Below are 19,059 nucleotides of genomic sequence, written 5' to 3' on the forward strand. Positions count from 1 at the left end.
ATCAATAGGGAAATTGATACATATTATTTATTAGTTTTACATTTAACGGTTTTATTGACTTTAGGTAAATGTTGAATTTTATCTTTCTTTAGAAATCCCCTTGTTGTCAAATGACAAGTTTTAATAAAAATATTGTTTACACCAGATTTGCAAGATATGGTACAAAACCGAAAACTCTTGCTTTATTAAAATAAATAATCTGCAAATGCACTTAAAATCTTTATCTTCCATATTTTGGCGTCATAGCATGTGGCGCCAAAAACGTTACTAAAAATGTTGTAAACAACATAAAAAGTAGGGCACTGATGGACGAGCTGCCATTCCTCTGTTATAATTACCGAGCCATCTCTTTCAAAGTCTGCCTACACCTGAAGTACGTGGGAGGGAGGGCCCATCGTCACGATCACATGTCTTGGCACTGCAGGCTGAACAAAAAATTGCAGTTGCTTCTGAAAATCGCAAAGTTTAATCGTTTACGGTCAATGACGTTTATTCTTAGAAAGTCGTATACGTTTGAACGAGCATGTACTCGTGTATACATATACACTGCCATAGGTATATGTATTGCGTTTGCGCGGAGGTGTGGCGCGCGCACGCGCATCGCAACACGCAACCATTTGCAATCTATAGGTACATGTACATGTAAACCTTCCCGGTATGCGAATTGTGTGCTACAATCGTACAATGCGATATCATATTGCATCAGCGGTACTTTTTTAGGGGCTTTACTAATGATTCTAATTGTGATTAACATCAGGATATTGTAATCAAGATAAGGAGAGGGCAAAGTTTTAATTAGGAATGTGTATGGTTTAAATATTAATACCGGGTAATAACAATTTTATACCTAACCGATATGTCAATTTTACAACTATAACAATGTTCCCCTTATCTGGTTAATTATGAAACAAAGCCACACTGATACGAACATGCCTACTGTACACACCCACACAAAGAGCTGATTGCCACATTTTAATTTATTAGCCCGAATATATCGCTAAGGAAAAGAAACACATTTTACGTCTCTGACGCATGCGGCCGCTGCGGGTGGCAGCTGCTGATTGGCTGCCACAACCAAGCCCCCCGACGTCACACGGTATCTGTCACGCAGGCATAGCTCGTGACCATGGCTCCATATCGCACTACACTCATTGTGAAAATTACAGAATATTGTACTTGTACGTATACATATCACTCGACGTGGAGCTATTGTTGAACGAAAACCATGTTTCTTTATTGAATCTTGTCGCGTTTTAATGCTTTATGATGTAGGTACATACACGTGCCGCTGTCATTTAAACTGAAGATACAAAATAATTGCACAATTGGCCTCACATTTTTCAATGTCAAAATGTTATTGCACGTCGTAGAAGATGTTTAAGAACATGAATAAATATTTTTTGGTACGTCAAAAATTGATCAGAAAAAGACTTCATGCCCAAAATTTATGTTTTTGTAAACTGTTTTTCTTAACGTAATTGTAGATACCTATATTAAGGATACTTTGGCTATGTATATAACGGGCTACAGAGGCCAGTGACTCACGGAAATGGTCCATGGTTCACAAGACTTGCTCTGGCCGTGAGGCTGCTCACGTCACCTCAAAAACATAACCAACGTTATGTGGGTGTGTCCTCGTGTGTCCTTGAAGTTTGAACTCTTCACCGGATTTAAGTATCTTGCCAGTAGATAGTTATAATCCTTTGCTTTTTTACTTTTGTCGACCATGATTAACAGATTATTGTGTGCAAATTCCATAGGTACCAGTAATAGCAAGAATTATAAGATAATCGGTTTATGTTTATTGTAGGCAAAATTGGTATATCAATTATTGTATTAATGATATTATCCAGAGTGCGACGTGTTTTCAAACTGCATAGTTAAACAACGCAGCGAAGTGAAGTAAAAATGTTTACTGAAAAACAAAAGGAAAATACTGAAGCATATTTTTAATTACCCATTAGCACTTATTATAATTTAAGGTCGTATCTATTCACGGTAAGTTAATAAGCAAGAGTTATGTAGTTACGACTGAAACCACAGAATTCTATTTCCTGCGACATGCGTAAATGGATTCAAGGAAATATATATCTAAATATTATACATAGGTAGTTAGGTACATTGAGACATAACATAAAACATTTTATAGACTCTGAAGTGCAGGCAGCGATGTCAGTATCATAATATAACAAATAGTATTTTTCTTTCAGCTACACACGTCACCAGTGCACCATCTTGCATGATGCAATATTTCTAATACCTACATCTGCCAGCAGTTTCACATAGTTAGCCAGTTGTGATAATAAAACATTACAAACAGCGATAAGAATAAACCTTTATCCTCTTTCCCAATTCTCTCCAAACTCAAAACTATAATAATTCAATGAAAACAAAAAAAGACCAGCAAAAAAGTACGAACGAACTCAGTTTGCTAAAAGATCCGCTTCGTAATCGTGAATTTTAATCCTACAGCAGCCTACGTCAGCACCATGTTAGCTGTATCATCCTAAATATTAGTCATTTGGCTAATATTTGCTCGTGATGTCCTCCATTTTTGCGTTAACTATCTAACTGTGGATTTTCAACGTACCGACGTTCTTAATTGCACGTCCATTTCTTTAGCATTTTTAGTTCCTAGTTTAAAAGCAAATGTTCATGTGTTGGTAGGTACCGATATAGGAAATCCGTAACCTTTTTTGGGCCTCTTAATTCATCTGTAATCAGATCTCGTTATCAACCAAATAAGCTACAAATTAAGCACACTGATAGTTACACCGATAACATAAAAACATTTTGATTTTGTGTGAAATCGTCAATAAATTAATATGCATGACAGATGTGACGAGTGTGACGGCGCTCACGCACATCCACTGGACACTGGAACGAGGGTCAATTGGATCGCGAGGTTCACGAAAACTTAATAGACAATAACGAAGATATATTGAACAACGTTGGACGATCTGCGTCAACTTTGTTGATGGTTGACGTCACCAATTGTTACAGAGCCTTGCACTGGGGGCAGCGAAGGTTAAAAAAACAAACTGAAATGTCAGTCACGCTGTACATTTCTTGGTACTTATTGTACGATCGAAATTACATAGTACGAGGTCGTCATATAAATAATATTTCAATTTTTAATAGACTAGGTTGTATGGATCTATGACTACAAACATTTAAGTGATTTTAGGAACATAGGCGCTTCATGGAAGTTTTGAAAACGACAAGTTATAAAAAGTGACTTCACCAACCAAAATAAAACGTGACAATAATTAGGACAATCAGCCGAAACAATGCTCATACCTAAGTATTTACATGTTGCGTTCGATGGTTGATAATTTTTTTCACTTCGAGTGGCCAATCACTTCATGACCTCGAAACTGAACACAGACAAGCCTTCAGGTACCCACACATCGACAAATGAAGGCGTGTTCATGTACATGCACGTAAGTTGAAATACTTATGCGGGAAACACACAAGGATATGCGCTGGTAGTGGTGAGATAGGGCTACCACGTTTTTAAATATTTTAATAATATGCCTAAAATAGCCGTTATCTGCCTCTACTATTTACGTAATACCGGAAAACTCACAGTTTACGCTAAATAAACCATCTATGTCGACATTTATTTCCTTAAACTGTACTCATTCTGATAGATTTTATTCATACCTAGCCAATTTACATAACTAAGTAATAAAGTTTGCCCTATGAATGTGTGTCAGAGGGCAGAAACCATTCAGAAATGTGATCTAACAGCCCTAGTGCAGAACAAGAATGTGATTCATTTGAAAAGGCGCCAACCGACACGTAAGCCAGTCACCTGACCGTCTCGACTAGCAACCTCTTAGTACGAAATGTAGGCAACAATTTCATGCAACGTTAAAATAAGGCTTTTATTACTTATCTGTGAAGGCTCAAAATGAAATGCATTGGCACACAGCGACTGTAAGACACAAAAAACGACTAGGAATAATTATTTTCCAGTAGGTCTTAAGCGACGTACAAAATAAAAATATAAGGAACAATAGACTCTAGGATATTGTATGTTAGCACGATTTTGGCTTCTTAGAATAATAGAATATTCAATTAGTTTTTTTCAGTGTAGAACCTTGAGTTCGGTGTAAACCGGTACAGTCAGTGACGTAGAAGCCACTCCCGCTTTTGAATGTGACTGACAAAACTAGGGGACATTGCATTTTTGATAAGATACGTACCTATAGTTTAAGATAGTATTAAATTGGCAGTTCAGTATTGTATTGTTTATTTTTTCATACCAATAAGACTTTAGCTAGATAACATTTAGTTGGGTTTTATCGTAGTAACTTAATACTACGTTGCTAGGTTCAACATCCTTTTAAGTACTTCGGTAGTAAATAAGCATAATTGCAATTTGAATACATACTTAATCATAAAAACAAATGCGAGGCTGCTTTACTTACGGTACCTATGTACTTGTACTTACATCACAGACATACTTAGGTACTCCTCAGCAACGAAGAAAGTACCTAAAAGAGATGAAAAAGTAAAAAAAATATCAATACGTTAGTGTACGTATTAATATTTATTTTTTACAAAATGTGGTTAGTATCCAGCCAGCAGTAAATAGTGGCATGAAAAAAAACATTAAAATATTTCCAAGTAATTTTCCTAACACATTTTTATGTACATAAAAAATCAGTAGCCATTGGTTTCACACACAGAAAAGTACCAATCGATTTTGTAAGTATATTGGAAACGTGTATGTAAAATATTTTGTCGTATTTATGCTAATATATAGAACAAACTAATTCAGCACGAGCGAAGTAAAGAACTGACTTGAAGCTGATGAAGCCGCTTCCAAGTGGAATTTTTAAAATTAGATTACTTACTGTAAGCAATGATGCAATATTTTAATATAATATTATAATATCATAACTTAAATTACGTATTTTACAAAATATTTAATTAAAAAAGAAATTTCCGGTTCAAAATTGGCAAAAAGAGTTTGACCCCGACGTGATTTGAACACGCAACCTTCTGATCTGGAGTCAGACGCGCTACCGTTGCGCCACGGAGTCGTTGCGGACTAAGTCGAAATAAACGATAGCTATTGGAATAGTAACCTTGAGTTTCGATAACTAAAATAATTATTAATATTTTTATGAACAGTTGTGTTAATTTCGATATAATTATAATTACATAATACAATATTTATTTAATTGCATAATAATTATTTTACTTTAATTTTAATAAATGCACTATAATCATTTTATATCTTAACTCAAACACTTGTCAATTGTGTGAAGTTGATACACTAAAACAAAATAATTACAATAAACTTTTTTCATTATAAAATAATATTAGATCTTTTAACTTATTAAATACCACAGTGTGGTGGTTTGGATAAGCTACAAGCGCCATCTCTAGTACACAAAATGTACCACTAACGACGTACTAAATCTCTGGATAGATGGCGCTGTTAGATAATTTGTACTTCCAATCCCAATCGTCGAATGTATTAGTACTGAAAAAGTATTTAATTTATTCATTCAAGATACATATTTTGAAATATGTATAAACATGCGTTTAGTATAGTTAGCAGCATACTTATTGTACTGAACTTATTTGTTTCGCTATACACGGCTGAACGTGTAACACTCGAACCTCAAGTACTATACAAGCGTAGTCTTATTCAAAGCATAGAAGGTTATCCATTAAAATCCTAATAACACATACGTGAAGGGCGTAGTATTTCTTATTTGCTTCCCGTTATTAGCTCTGAACGTATAAAATTGGTACATATGTAATGACTACAAAATTCAGGATGTCATCACAAGCCCCTGTGGCCTAATGGATAAGGCATCGGCCTCCTAAGCCGGGGATTGTGGGTTCGAGTCCCACCAGGGGTACACTGTTAATTACCTTTTTGCTCTTTTTCCTGTTGTAAAATAAAACGAAATTTATTTTATAGGCATATTTATTTTAAATATTAATAGTAACAAACTAGTAATTATTAATTTAAGAAAAGGTTCAGATGTGTTCGCGTTGCCCTGCAAAGGTAAGCACCTAAGACCTGCGTGGCTCATGTAATATCCAACTTGGTGCGGAAGACGGCAGTCATTGTCTGAAAAATAATAACTCAATTAATATTATCACAATAATAAACTATTATCTATAGGTACAATTTACATGACGTATTTATGTAGGCAAAAGCGTGAAGCTTAATATTCTATCAAATGACTGGATAGAATATATGATATTTTTGGGAAATAAAAACATTACTGGCAAAGGCCAAGTATGGTGAACATACATCTGTAGGCACCTATCCTTCCCGTTAACAACTGGCATGATAATTAACATATTTTGAATGAAACGCTCACAAACATCGCAATTTACTATTATTATACACACATCATAACTTTATTTATGTATATCTACAGTTATAATAAATGTTATCAACATCCAGTAACAAGTTACAGCTATACAATCAATGACTCAACGTATATCGTACTTATATATGCGTTCGAGATAACTGGCCGGTAATTTTGCCGACACTATCAGAGGCGCCGTGGCTTAGTTGGTTAAAGCGCCTGTCTAGTAAACAGGAGATCGGGGGTTCGAATCCCCCCGGGGCCTAGTGATGGTTAATTCTTTTTGTCAATATTTTTACTAGTTTCTTTATGAAACTTCATTTTGTTTAGACCTATCGTTTTTTAATACAATACTATGTAGCAATGAACTGACGCCTAAATAGTTATTCTTAATTGTTTATCCTAAAGTACGGAATATTCCTACAAACTGTGTGATTGAAAGAGCATGATGTCGTAACCATAATATGTAGTGAATGCAACTTAGGCTCAAGGTATTCTTCAGAAGTATTTAACGTGTTTTTGGTATGTATTTGTTGTTTACGATGATTGGCGTTGTAAAACATTTGCACGCCTTTAATAAGTTAGGTAGAGAATCACATGTAAAATTAATGTAACATCAACTTTTCGCCAGCTGGGGTTGTTGGGACATTTTAATCCCATGTAATAGATTCTATTAAATAGTGAGTGAGCACGGTGCCATTATTACATCGGGCACCAAACTCCGTGCTACTATGAGAACTTATAATCTTTAGCTAGAGAGTAACTTTTATACTAATTTCCTCCCAAATCAGATTACCTTCTTGTTAAAATATGTAGTTATTAATTAATTATCTTACTTGCACACAGATTGTCAGTGGATGTAGCGGTGACAGTGAAGTAGGCAGGTAGACAGAAGTCCGGCGAAGGGCACGGCTTTGTGAGGTTGAACATGTGTATCCCTCGCTGTTCTATAGTCTGACAGTTGTGGGAAGCCTCGGCACCACGCCACATGCAGACCAACAGCTGACCTTGGCCATCGTTTCGGAACTATATAACGCAATAAAAGTACCTAATTAGAATACTGGGGTAACAGATAAATAGCTGAGGATCTTTGATAGAAGGTATTATAACTCTTAGTAAAACTTCTTTTTTATATCTCTATTTATTTAGAGCCTTATTTATGACTAGCTACTTCTGCGCGGTTTCACCCGCTCTGCTTGGCTCCTATTGGTCATAGCGTGATGTTTTATAGCCTATAGCCTTCCTCGATAAATACACTATTCAACACAAAAATAATTATTCAAATCGGACCAGTAGTTCTGGAGATTAGCGCGTTCAAACAAAAAAACAAACAAACTCTTTAGCTTTATAATATTAGTATAGTATAGATTAAGTAAAACTTAAAATGTACTACATACTAACATACCAATAACATCTTTAAGTCATGTGATGCCGAGCACCGTCTTATTTAAGATCAACAAAGTCAAAGACAGCTAGCTATACAGCTAAGTCCGCTCCTCACAATGGAATGCAAAAAATGCACCCTTGTAACTAGTTTTTCAAACAGGATAGATAAAAATACTATTGCACGCAGACCAAAATAGATCGCAGGCCGACAGCCGGCCGCCGACTTTTTTGTCGCACGTGTATATCCATAACACGATTAGCAAGAACTTGCACTAAGTTTTATTATTATTGGATAATAATAAAAGCAGTATTTTGCAACCTGGGGTTCATGTAACATGCCATGTCGTCAGGGGTTCCCAAATAAAGGAATAATACTGACTGCATGTTCCAAAAAGGTTTGTTATGCATGCTTTAATATTTGAGGGAGACATTGAAATTGTTTTTGATCCCTATAATAGTTAGGGTGCATTATTAAATAGGCTTATAAAACAGCTAACAAGGGTGTGGTACTTTTTTCTGATCAGCTATCGGTGTAGGTTAAAAGTTATTAAATTACTTTATGTTTATAAATATTGGGTAACTCTATCTACCTGAACTCTGATTAAATCCTGCAGCCTTAAATAAAAGGGGTGTATTCGGTACAACATTGGTCGGTTGGGCAGCACAAAGTCCTCGAACTCTACTTGGTTAAACACAGTGTTGTTGAAAGGACACTGGGGGCCCATTAGCCTCTGTGGAATGTCACTCTTCACCAGGAATGTATCTACGGCAGCTACTATGTCTTGCACACTCGTCGATGTCGTCTAAAAAGCAAAAATATTGTATTAAAAATATTAGAATAACAAGACAGTTTTGAATAAATGCCTCCATTGCCTGGGTAGGTTAGATACGCAATTTAGAAAATAATTCATGCATGATCATTTCAGCATAAGGAAAAATATTGTAGGTACTATTGATATTATTTCCTAAGGCTGAAGTCATCACTCATTTACAAAGAAAATTATAAACACGAACTTGTGTGAACCAAATAAACAACTTAGTAAGCATAGGTGAATCGTGGAATGTCGTTTTACTACCTACTCCAGGATTAATATTCCCACTAGTGATCACCAGCCAGTTATTGCAATTAAACATCTAATTACACATCAAACATGAAGCTAGGAGCTAGGTAATAAGTGTAGTTGGTAATATTACAGTTTGAAAAGGCATTGCACCTTCTCAAACATGTGTTTAGCTTATTAATTCTAGTTATTCTAAGCTGACCTTCGTAATAGAAAAAGCGAAAGGATCTTTGTCTGTTGTTCTTTGTGTTCAACACAATTAAATATTCAACTGAAAGAAGATTATAATTGCTGTCGTTGTTGTTAAGCAGATACATGACTGGGGGATACCAATATTTCAGCAATGGACGTATTGTGACTAGAGAATACAATCGGATCGCGGCCGTTTTCTTGTCCCGAAAATCCCGGGACTGTACTTGGCTAATCTCGGGATTTTTAGGATTTCCATAAACAGGTTTGAAACAGTTTGCATTCCGTAGTCCATTGCGCCATCTTGCCTAGATTATATTCAAAGCATTTGTGATAGGTAGGATATACTACACAACTTCCTACACAGGCTTTAGTGAGGAAGCAAATAAAGAGTATTATTAAAAGACTTCATAGTCGAGATGACACGGAAGAAGAAGAAATGTCAGGATCACAAATAGATGATGAGCTACAGCAAGGAATCCCCCAACCCCAATTGACATTAAAGGAAAAGTTACAGCTGGAAATTGATAAGAGTATGAATTCCCCAGATCCTAAAGTACAAATACAAAATGAATCAGGGTTGGCAAATAGTATTAGACGTGAAATGAGCCTGTTCGAAAATGGAGGAACTCGTGGATATCACTTAGAAATAGCAAATAAATATCTAATTTCTATTCCTCCAACCAGCGTAGAACCTGAGCGAGCGTTTTCAGCTGCTGCTTATATTGGCAATAAACTACGAAGCAGGCTTGGAAGTGAAACGTTGGATGCTTTGATATTCCTGCGATTGTATTTTCGAAATTCTAATTAGTTTTGTTGTGTTGTCTTTTAAATTTCTTGCAAAAGTATTTTGATTGTTTTGTCAATTTTCGTTTCGTACTGTATTGTGTTGTGATGTGATTTATATTGTGCAACGATATTAAAATCATTTTTTTTAAATAACTCAAGTTCTGTTTTCATTTGAGCCCAATTAGAAACCACAAAGTCTAATCCCGGGATAGCCCCGGGATCCCGGGATTACACATTTAAAATCCCGTAATCCCGGGATTGAAAAACATGCTCGGGATTGTATTCTCTAATTGTGACTTTACCCGTGCTGCCGGAACGCAGATCTACGCGAGACATAATGTGTTTTCTATTGTGTCTCATATACCGACAGACAAGAGAATGATGATACATGAAAAACTTACCGAAATAAACAGCTCAGAATAATCCAAATACTCATTATTAATATTCTGAAAGTCTGACAGATCTTCAGCAACATATGAGAAGTATACATCGAAGTAACTGGTTCTCAATAGCGCCATGAGTTCTCTGGTGCGATCCATCTCCGGTGCGGAAGGCCGGTCACTAGGACTCACTATGAGGACCACCGTACTGGGCCCACCACTAGCGTTGTTGGCTATTTCTGCTACAGACTTGTTGAGCGAATACTGCAGAATGGTTGACATGACCGTTGGTAGGTTGAGTCGGTTGGGCCCTAGAAGCATAGAAACTGATTGGTGGGAGTATTTTTAAAGTAGGAACCTAATAGTGTCGGTAACACAGTGTAGATGCAGCTTAAGAATTTAGCTGAAATACGTAATAGGTAGATTCTATGAAAATGAACAAAAGAAGTGCGTACATCGGATCACTGTGTAATATCGTGATTTTCGTGACCAAAATTTTGTCACAGTTTATAATTCGAGTTAGAAGTTTTAGAAATAAATAGTGATGATTCAAATATGTTGATACTCGTACCAAATTCAGGCCAGGGTTTCGACTTATATGTAGTGATGTGTGAAAATTATCACAATACGGTGACGATGGGTAAATATTATCGAAGATGCATGATCAACAAAATTTAAATCGATTTAAACAAGCCAAATAAGTATTGACGTTTGAAGAAGGAAACTTAATAACAAGTCTTACAATACAAAAGTTAGATTTTTTATAAGTATGAATATAAATAAAGTTGAAAGCCTTGAAAGACAGCTAATTAGGCTTTCCGCGAATGTTTATTAGGTACAAAAAACAGTACTTATTTATAAGTTAGTTAGTAAGCAAGTACATACCTACGCTTACCACTGGGTAAACCACAGTATACTGGTACAAAAAAGTTAAACATTTAAAGGTATGAATATTAAAATGAATGACATTAAGTATTGATTCATTTGATGAACATATTGAATGATTTATTTTTTACTGAATTGTCTATTCAAAAAGGAATTGTTTATATTATAAACCTAAGCTTAACTGCGCTAAAACTTAACAAATCTTTAAAAAATATGAACGCAATATGGTGTAACTGTGTTAATAAGTGCAGCTGTCCTAAGCTAATCGGGTCACCTATATTATAGCGATATGGAAGCATTTTATCTTATCTTACTTACAAAGTAAATATTTAACGATTAGGGAACTTACATTCGTCGGTAAAATTCTTAATGTAGGAGAACATCGTGGTGAGGTTGTGCGAAGGGGGAGCGATCCACGTTCCTGTGTTGCCATGGAGAAGGGATATTGAACCCCTTTGCATGTTTGTTTCCAGAGAACCGCCGATCCACCTATAGGAAAATGATACAAAAACGTTATTTTCATCACGTTCAAAGCAACATCCTTCTATTGTTAATTTTGTCAGGAAAAAAAACGTTTTACCAAATCCGCGATTTTATATTTATCTAGCTATAAATACTAGGTAAATTTTACAGATTAGATCTAGCAAACATTTCCTAATTTCCGTATTAAAAATAAAACACTAGAACAAAAACTAGCATGACTTTTTAAAGTAGATACACTTGCATATTTGCGCGAGGTCACTCTATCTAATTTCCTGGTCGAGTTGTTTTTGCAATCTTCTTTATTGATAGTTAAAATATGCGTAATTGTGTAATGTACGGCCTTGTGTGAATGGCAGTAAGTTGGTTTATGTCTACTGTACTCACGACATAAATTGTTGGACGTCGTAGCCTTTCCATGACCCGTCTGTGGCGACTATCAAGTCCACGACAGGAGCACCGCCGAGCATCTCGCATGCTTTATGAACTCGGCGCAGTAAAGTAGCTGAAATTAAAGGATAATAATAACAATAGTTGATGGTGGCGATACACAATATAAATAATACACAAATCCTGGGTCAGGATGTTTTGAGACATAATATAGTTCTAAACAGTTGGTATTCCCTTAATGCTAGTCTAAACCTAATGTCAAATTCTGTTTTCCTTTAAATGTGTGTTTATCAATCTTTAAGCTTTTCTTGTTTAGATAACAAGTTCAGACAGTACAAACTGCATTCTAGAACGTCGTCTGAAAAATGTTAGCATGCAGACAGCCCATAAAAAGGGTAACGGTGAGGCATCTCCATAATGCGTTCTAATAGCTAGCTAGCTTCAATATTTATATGGAGTACTTTTCTCAAACCTGGTACATTATAAAATAGTGCATCCTTATAATACTATTAGGTACCAGTATTATTAGAGTACTTTTATTAGATTCATGTAATATTCATATCATCATCTTTGATTTACGGTTTTACTCCATTTGCAATCTCACTGGTTCTTTCATACTTTTAGAAAGATAGAATAGATTTCTAACTATGACTGAACTGAAGTTGTTATTCACTTATTACTCAAGAAAACAAAATACAGTCTGTTACAGACTATTTGCAAACAGAAGCCCTAAAAGGTAAAGGGCAGGTACTCACGAGCGTAATCCATAAAGGCATTGACCGCGGCCACCGCCATTCTCTCCATCTCTTCAACTGGTACATACACAGTGATCTGTCTTAGGGACAATACATGAGCGAACCTAGAAGTTTCCACAAGCAAGTCTCCCTTGTTCACAATATCCGAGAACAGATTCTGACGGTTACAGGCCTTTATTGAAGGATCGAATGACACGCCTTCGTTAGAATAATACATGTCTAACACTTGAGACAGTCTTAGCGATCGTCTCTGTTCCACCCATTTAGGTACGTGGTGTGCTAATATGAGACCTGAAATTAAAAATAAGATAAAAATTAGTGACTGGTAAAATCAAAGGCAGGTTTTATTTAATGTTTGGTCACGTTTTAATAATAACGTTGACTAATATTTTTGGAAATGGACGAGACAGGCGCCATGGTAGGGTTTTAAAGGGCATGTTTTTATCTACCTACCTAACTACCTAGGTACCGATAACAGTATACCAACACAGTATATAAACAGTAAATATAACAACTTTTAATTATCTATAAGGAAAAAATCTGTTCAAATTACTCTTCATGTAAGTTTATTTGAGTTTCGTCATGCAATATGAATAGTATACCTATTCAGGGTATGACAGTATTATGAGAGCAATAATCATATTTAATAGGTACTTAGGTACTTATTACCAATAACACTAGGAATTCACATTAAAACCGACCATCAATGCCTGCAAGTATCTCGGCGTCCGTGAACTGCCAGTCAGCGACGGTCAAGTTCTGGGGGAAGAGGTAATGGTCTCGAGGGAGTAGGGTGTCGTTCCAACGGTTGTTACTGCCTATCACCATGTTCTGAGCGATGGAGCCCACTCTAGGACCTTGGTTTACCACCACTTCTGCTAAATCACCTGGAAATTAAATAGATACTAAATTATCCATCTTTCTTTCTATAGAGTTGTAGTAGTGTCGAAAGCATCACTAGAGCCTCGAGGTATAGTGTCGTAAATTCTTATATTATCTCCATATTTTGTCAATAATAGTTAAGGAAGGATTTCAGATTATGTTTCTAAAATGTTCCAGTCATCGTGTAGCCACTCCTACCCACACATATTATGTAGGTAAAGTAACTACTGTTTATTTGACATTATCTGCTATCAGAAAGTAAACACCTAAGGCTAATTAGCATTAGGCTCTTACTTACAAATGTAACAGCATTTAAGCAAAACAAGGAAATGAAAGGACGAGATATCAAAGGGTAAATAATTACTGAGAAAATTAAATATTTAGCTTACCAGCGAGGGTAGCGACCCAGACGTTTCCTATATCAGCCACATCGGATTGTCGTCGTAAAATAGGGGTGTTGTTTACAACTGGGATTAACGTTTCTATATCATCAACCCACTCCTGTTTAGCTGACACCATCAGTGGTTCAGCTACATCCTCCATAAATATGTTGGCGTTTAGTATGTCTGTGACTGATACTCGTTGAGATTCCAATGATGCGGCTACAGCAGCTATGACGGTTCCAGGGGAAATTGTGCCCCACTGGGTTTGTATTACCCCATCTTCTATGGGACATCTACTGATCACTCTGCGAATTGGTGAAGGTTTTTGTTTAGCTGTGACTGATATGTATGTATTTTGTTTTGGTTTCGAGGTTGTGATAAGTAGCCACTTACATAAAGGAATATTGACCTCAGTTTTAAGGCTTGACATAGATACTTAAGTATATAGGTATTATTTCAATGCCACCTATGGTTTTCTATTGCAAATATGTAATATCAAGATCAAAGAATCACATGGATGACCTATAGTTATATGGGTACATATTTGGAAACTAAGTACTTATATATTTTTTCTTTTGGTAATGCTGCCCTGATGATGGCACTACAGGTATTTTAACTAATCAATTAGTAAACATAAACACCTTTAATTGAATTTGTACGTACGACATATTATTTACTGTATCAAGAGGTCGACTACCTTAATGCAAAATCGACCTTTATTGACGTGTATGCTCATATACATTTAGGTACATTTACCTACCAACTTCATTTCAGTGATAAAACCCAATTTGCTTACGTCAATGCATACGCAGTCGATAAAAATCCATTATGTACCAATAGTACTGTTTTAATATTTAAAAAAAACTTTGTTTATAAACTGTATACTTATAATCAACATTGTGACGTGCCTAACAACGAAGTGGCTCTTGACCTTATGATAGTAAAAGTATTTTTGCGAGTAGCGAGCCGTGCACATACCTACATAGGTAAACATGTATGTATGTACACAAAATATGAATTTGCGTGGAGTTTGGTAAATAACTACCTACCCATTACGTCACATTGAATGGCCAGATGTTTACTTAGTGTCTGTTTACATACCCACCTACTACTACTCTGTGTATCCATATTATTATTCTGGCCAAGCTGTGCTGATAACGGGCATACTAAATTTTCATCGCCTCGCTCCCATTGCCGCACAGTCGAACTCAGCATTTTGTGCATCAGACATTTTTCAGCTATTGGCAGAATCTCATCGACTTGCACCAAATTTTGACTCGGCAGAAAAATATCCATGAGGATCTTAAACTTGTTGAATTGGAAGCTGGATGCTCTGAACGGCAATAGGAATTCAGTTTCTATAGCATTCACCGACGATTGTTCAATGCCATCTAGACGCAAGCTGTGGAAATAACAAGTTCCCATGTAATTTTTACCCGACTGCCGTGAGGTCTATCGATGTCATTAGTTCAAAATCAGTGGGCAGATGTCGCCACCAGATATACAGTTAAAAACAAATTATCATTGGCATTGTATAAATTATAGTGATGTGTTTATATAGCAAAATGTTATTGAGATTAATTTAAAACGATTAAGAGCCTTCTAACTGGACTAGTAAGTTCAGATTATTCACCAACTAAGTAATAGATGGCGCTGCAATCAGTAAATAAATATTACCTTCTTAGCAAGCCGGAGCTAAGCAGTCTCATGTCTAGTTGTGACTGTAGTTCTAGCTTCTTTAAGAGGGACAGGAACACATCGAGACGCCGGGGAGCCGGCAGGTCGGGGACCCCCGACCTGTAGCAGTCCCGCAGGTGACTCGGTATACCCGGCACCGTCGCACATGTCACAACTACATCAAGAAAACATGCACTTTAACAAAACACAACATTATCTATATTAATAACTCAAAGATAACGATATAATCACTTAAAAATGGCAAGGTGCGGCCGGACACAAATAGAGTAACATTTGCAGATGTACTTACAACTCACTAATAGTAATAAGTTCAATAGTAATATTTTTTCTCTCATGTTTAGCTCTCTTACATAGTTATATTTCGGAAATACAATAAAAAAAATAACAACACGATACGTGCTGAGCACGCGTGCGAGTGCTACTATATGGATCACAGCGTCGTGATAAGATAGTGATAATGATTCATTGCAAAACCAGGTTGCGACAACACCTTTTGTTTCAACAGATTAACAAAACACTAGGATTGGATTAATAAAATAATTATAAAAATAATTTACCTTTTATTGACGATCCATCTGTACAAAATTATTCTAGTTTCAAAAAAACTAAATTCCTTCTTTACATATTTGGTATTCAAATTAAATTATTAGATATCAAGAACAAATTAAATGAACAGTAGTGTTTTAAAATAAATAATAATATTATTAATTGTACGATACTTTAAATGCAAAGGTGTCAATAACATTTGTGATGTAACTTTTACAAGTAAAAACACAACCAAATATACAAATACTTATGTAGGCAAAACAAAATTGTTCCCATATTTATCTCAATGAAATATATAATAAAAAGAAACAAACTTAAATAAATATTATATTGTAAGTAAAAGATGAGGAATGTTTTCCTCACAAATCCCGTCAGTTCCCTGTACATAGCAGCAAAAAGTGACATAAAAATAAACACAACTTTCTTCATCAACATTCTATACAAACCAAGGTGAAATTAATTCTAAGGTGCAAACATATCTTCAATTAATTTATAGTTTCAGTATAAGGGTTTTGGATACACAGATTTTGGCAACCACTTTGTCAGCAAATATCATCAAGTTTCTCCTATTTTTATACTACTAAATGCCAAAGATATTTTCAGTTGTGGTTGAACAACAATAACAAAAATTTAATTAAATAACAAACCAATAATAAAAATTAAGATAATTGTCATTGTTTGCTTTTAGGTTCCAAAAAACCCTTATAACACAACTTTTTGCTTTTTTACAATTGCTGCCAGTGTTATCATAATGCCCCATACTGGCATACATCTGTTAATATCTTAACATTGCAGTCATATAAAATATCTAAAATTAATTTATAGACTAACCTTACAATAGAAAATGTTTGTTCTAGCATGAAACAGTCTCTATTGGATGAATGTACAAACAATACTATTCATTCATTAATAATTAACATGTGAATGTTTTAATATAAACTCACTAAATACAGTCTATAATTAGTTTGATGGATTAAGAACAAAAAGGTTTGTATACAAATAATCTCTTCATAATCCATGTTAAGCAAGAATTAAGAATATGGACGTGAAATAAGTAATTAACTAACAGCAATAGTAAATATTAACTGAAAGATGTATTAAAACGTTCCAGTACATATTATTATCGAAGTACCAATTTGGCCGGCTTTCCATCCACTTGTCTTGATGATCCATGCTTTAAGGTAAACTCTCTCTTAATATATGCGAACAGTAAGTCTGTGATAAGGAATATTTGGGCAGTAGCAAAGGAGAGAGTAACTCCAAAGAAAAAGTTAGCATTCGCTGATCCGGAGTATATCCACAGGTGCCACACTGTTGGTCCAAGAGCTGAAGTAATGATGAATGTGCAGCCCACTATGAATTTCTGCTGCATGACTGAAAAAGAAAACATTATAAATTACATATGTTTACATTTACACATATACTTAAACAATATACATATAATAATTTACAATATCAATAGACAGTACACATAAATAGTCATAAATACAACACAAATTAACATAATATCCTGAAGGTAAAATTGTCAAGACAAAGCTAAATTATCATAACTGTAGATCTTATTATTAGTACAGAAATTGTTATACTTACATGTGAATAAGTGTTTCCACATTGGCAGTAAAGCTAAATAGAAGCCAACATCACCCACACATGGGTAGGATCTGAATATACTTGAGAGTGCAATAAGCACTGTGGCCAATAGTATTGGGTCTTTCTTGAATCTTAGTGTAAGAGGAACCACATACAAGGCCAGAGCATTGATTTGGAATGCACATACAAACAGCACTCGGAAATGTTCAAACATTTCTGTAAAGAAATACCAGAACAATCCAATGTTTGGCTTCAGGTCAGGAACAGTCAATCTGAAAAAGTGAGAAATACAGTTTCATTAAGTATATCTTATACATAACTAGTCTAAATTGTCTTAGGAAATTGGAAATATTGTCTGAACACTCTTGAACTGATTTATAGTGATATATATACTGTTTATCTATTGAGATCATTACTATCTGTGTACTCACATAAATCCATAGGTGTTGTAGACATATTTGTAAGAACCATCCATAATGTATGCTGACAAATAAATGAGGAATCCCCAGCTTAGCACAAACACAAGTAATGTTCTAATATAAGAACATTTGGTGCACCCTTTGTTGACTTCAGCCAATATTAAGGCAACTGGTACAATTAGCAGAACTGGGTACAGGGCCTGGTGTGTAGCTAATGCAATAAACACACAAGCAATAATTCTCTGCCCACTTGAAGCCCCCCACAGGGCCGTAGCCACCAACAAGTTCTGTATAACTGTTGTAGTCATACCAGCACAGTTCAAAACAGAATATGGGTTGAACAAGTAGACAGATAACACATATTCTGCAGATTCCTTCAGTTGAGCATCATCCAAAAGCATAGGTTTAGACTCATCAGCAACTTCAGCTAATTGCTTCTCTTGGGATTCTTTCAAAATCCGTATAAAGGCCTTAGAAGTTTTGTATAGAAGATGAGCAGTCAGGAGGTCCAACAATGTGAATAAGACTGGTAATATAAATGGCACGTGTTTCATGATATAGTAGAAAAAGACTAGCATTATAGGCGATTCATGAAACGAATCTCCTTCGTAAGGGTTTATGTTGTGATCATATAAATAAACGCCTTCTATTAACCTCTTCCATGAGTTCAGAGGCGTTGCAATTTCCACTCTGTTCGCTATCGTTTGCCAATAATCCAAATTAATTAACCAATACCGTAATAAGCCGGCTACCACATATTTTAAAATCACACCCATTTTTCTAAATTAAACATAAATAAACCGGGTAAAATTCTTTGCAGCTCCAACTTCGAGATAAAATAATTATATTTTGACAGTGACAGTTCTAATAAGAATAGAC

At 35.4% G+C, this 19,059-nt stretch overlaps 2 protein-coding genes and 3 non-coding genes across 5 annotated transcripts; 2 read left to right on the forward strand and 3 right to left on the reverse strand.

Annotated features, from left to right (window-relative positions):
- Positions 1-4,982: 4,982 nt before the first annotated feature.
- Trnaw-cca (transfer RNA tryptophan (anticodon CCA)) lies at positions 4,983-5,054 on the reverse strand. Its single transcript has one exon. It is a non-coding gene; the product is annotated as a tRNA-Trp (tRNA).
- Positions 5,055-5,812: 758 nt separating this feature from the next.
- Trnar-ccu (transfer RNA arginine (anticodon CCU)) lies at positions 5,813-5,885 on the forward strand. Its single transcript has one exon. It is a non-coding gene; the product is annotated as a tRNA-Arg (tRNA).
- Positions 5,886-5,935: 50 nt separating this feature from the next.
- LOC118278958 (uncharacterized) lies at positions 5,936-16,081 on the reverse strand. Its single transcript, XM_035598444.2, has 12 exons — positions 15,915-16,081; positions 15,605-15,779; positions 15,033-15,329; positions 13,934-14,232; positions 13,364-13,549; positions 12,663-12,953; positions 11,905-12,022; positions 11,387-11,526; positions 10,174-10,463; positions 8,324-8,536; positions 7,184-7,373; positions 5,936-6,100 (listed from the first exon to the last, which is right to left on the reverse strand). The coding sequence occupies exons 1-12, from the start codon at positions 15,958-15,960 to the stop codon at positions 5,937-5,939; spliced, it is 2,409 nt and encodes an 802-aa protein (XP_035454337.2). The 5' UTR covers positions 15,961-16,081; the 3' UTR covers position 5,936.
- On the forward strand, positions 6,539-6,612 carry Trnat-agu (transfer RNA threonine (anticodon AGU)). The gene has a single exon. It is a non-coding gene; the product is annotated as a tRNA-Thr (tRNA).
- Positions 16,082-16,165: 84 nt separating the features above from the next.
- Positions 16,166-19,042, reverse strand: LOC118279074 (phosphatidylinositol glycan anchor biosynthesis class U protein). Its single transcript, XM_035598607.2, has 3 exons — positions 18,193-19,042; positions 17,762-18,033; positions 16,166-17,545 (listed from the first exon to the last, which is right to left on the reverse strand). Exons 1-3 carry the CDS (start codon positions 18,954-18,956, stop codon positions 17,292-17,294), a joined length of 1,290 nt encoding a protein of 429 aa, XP_035454500.1. The 5' UTR covers positions 18,957-19,042; the 3' UTR covers positions 16,166-17,291.
- Between the last annotated feature and the right edge of the window lie 17 nt (positions 19,043-19,059).

The sequence above is a fragment of the Spodoptera frugiperda genome, chromosome 15, assembly GCF_023101765.2.
Source record: "Spodoptera frugiperda isolate SF20-4 chromosome 15, AGI-APGP_CSIRO_Sfru_2.0, whole genome shotgun sequence".
Taxonomy (NCBI): domain Eukaryota; kingdom Metazoa; phylum Arthropoda; class Insecta; order Lepidoptera; family Noctuidae; genus Spodoptera; species Spodoptera frugiperda.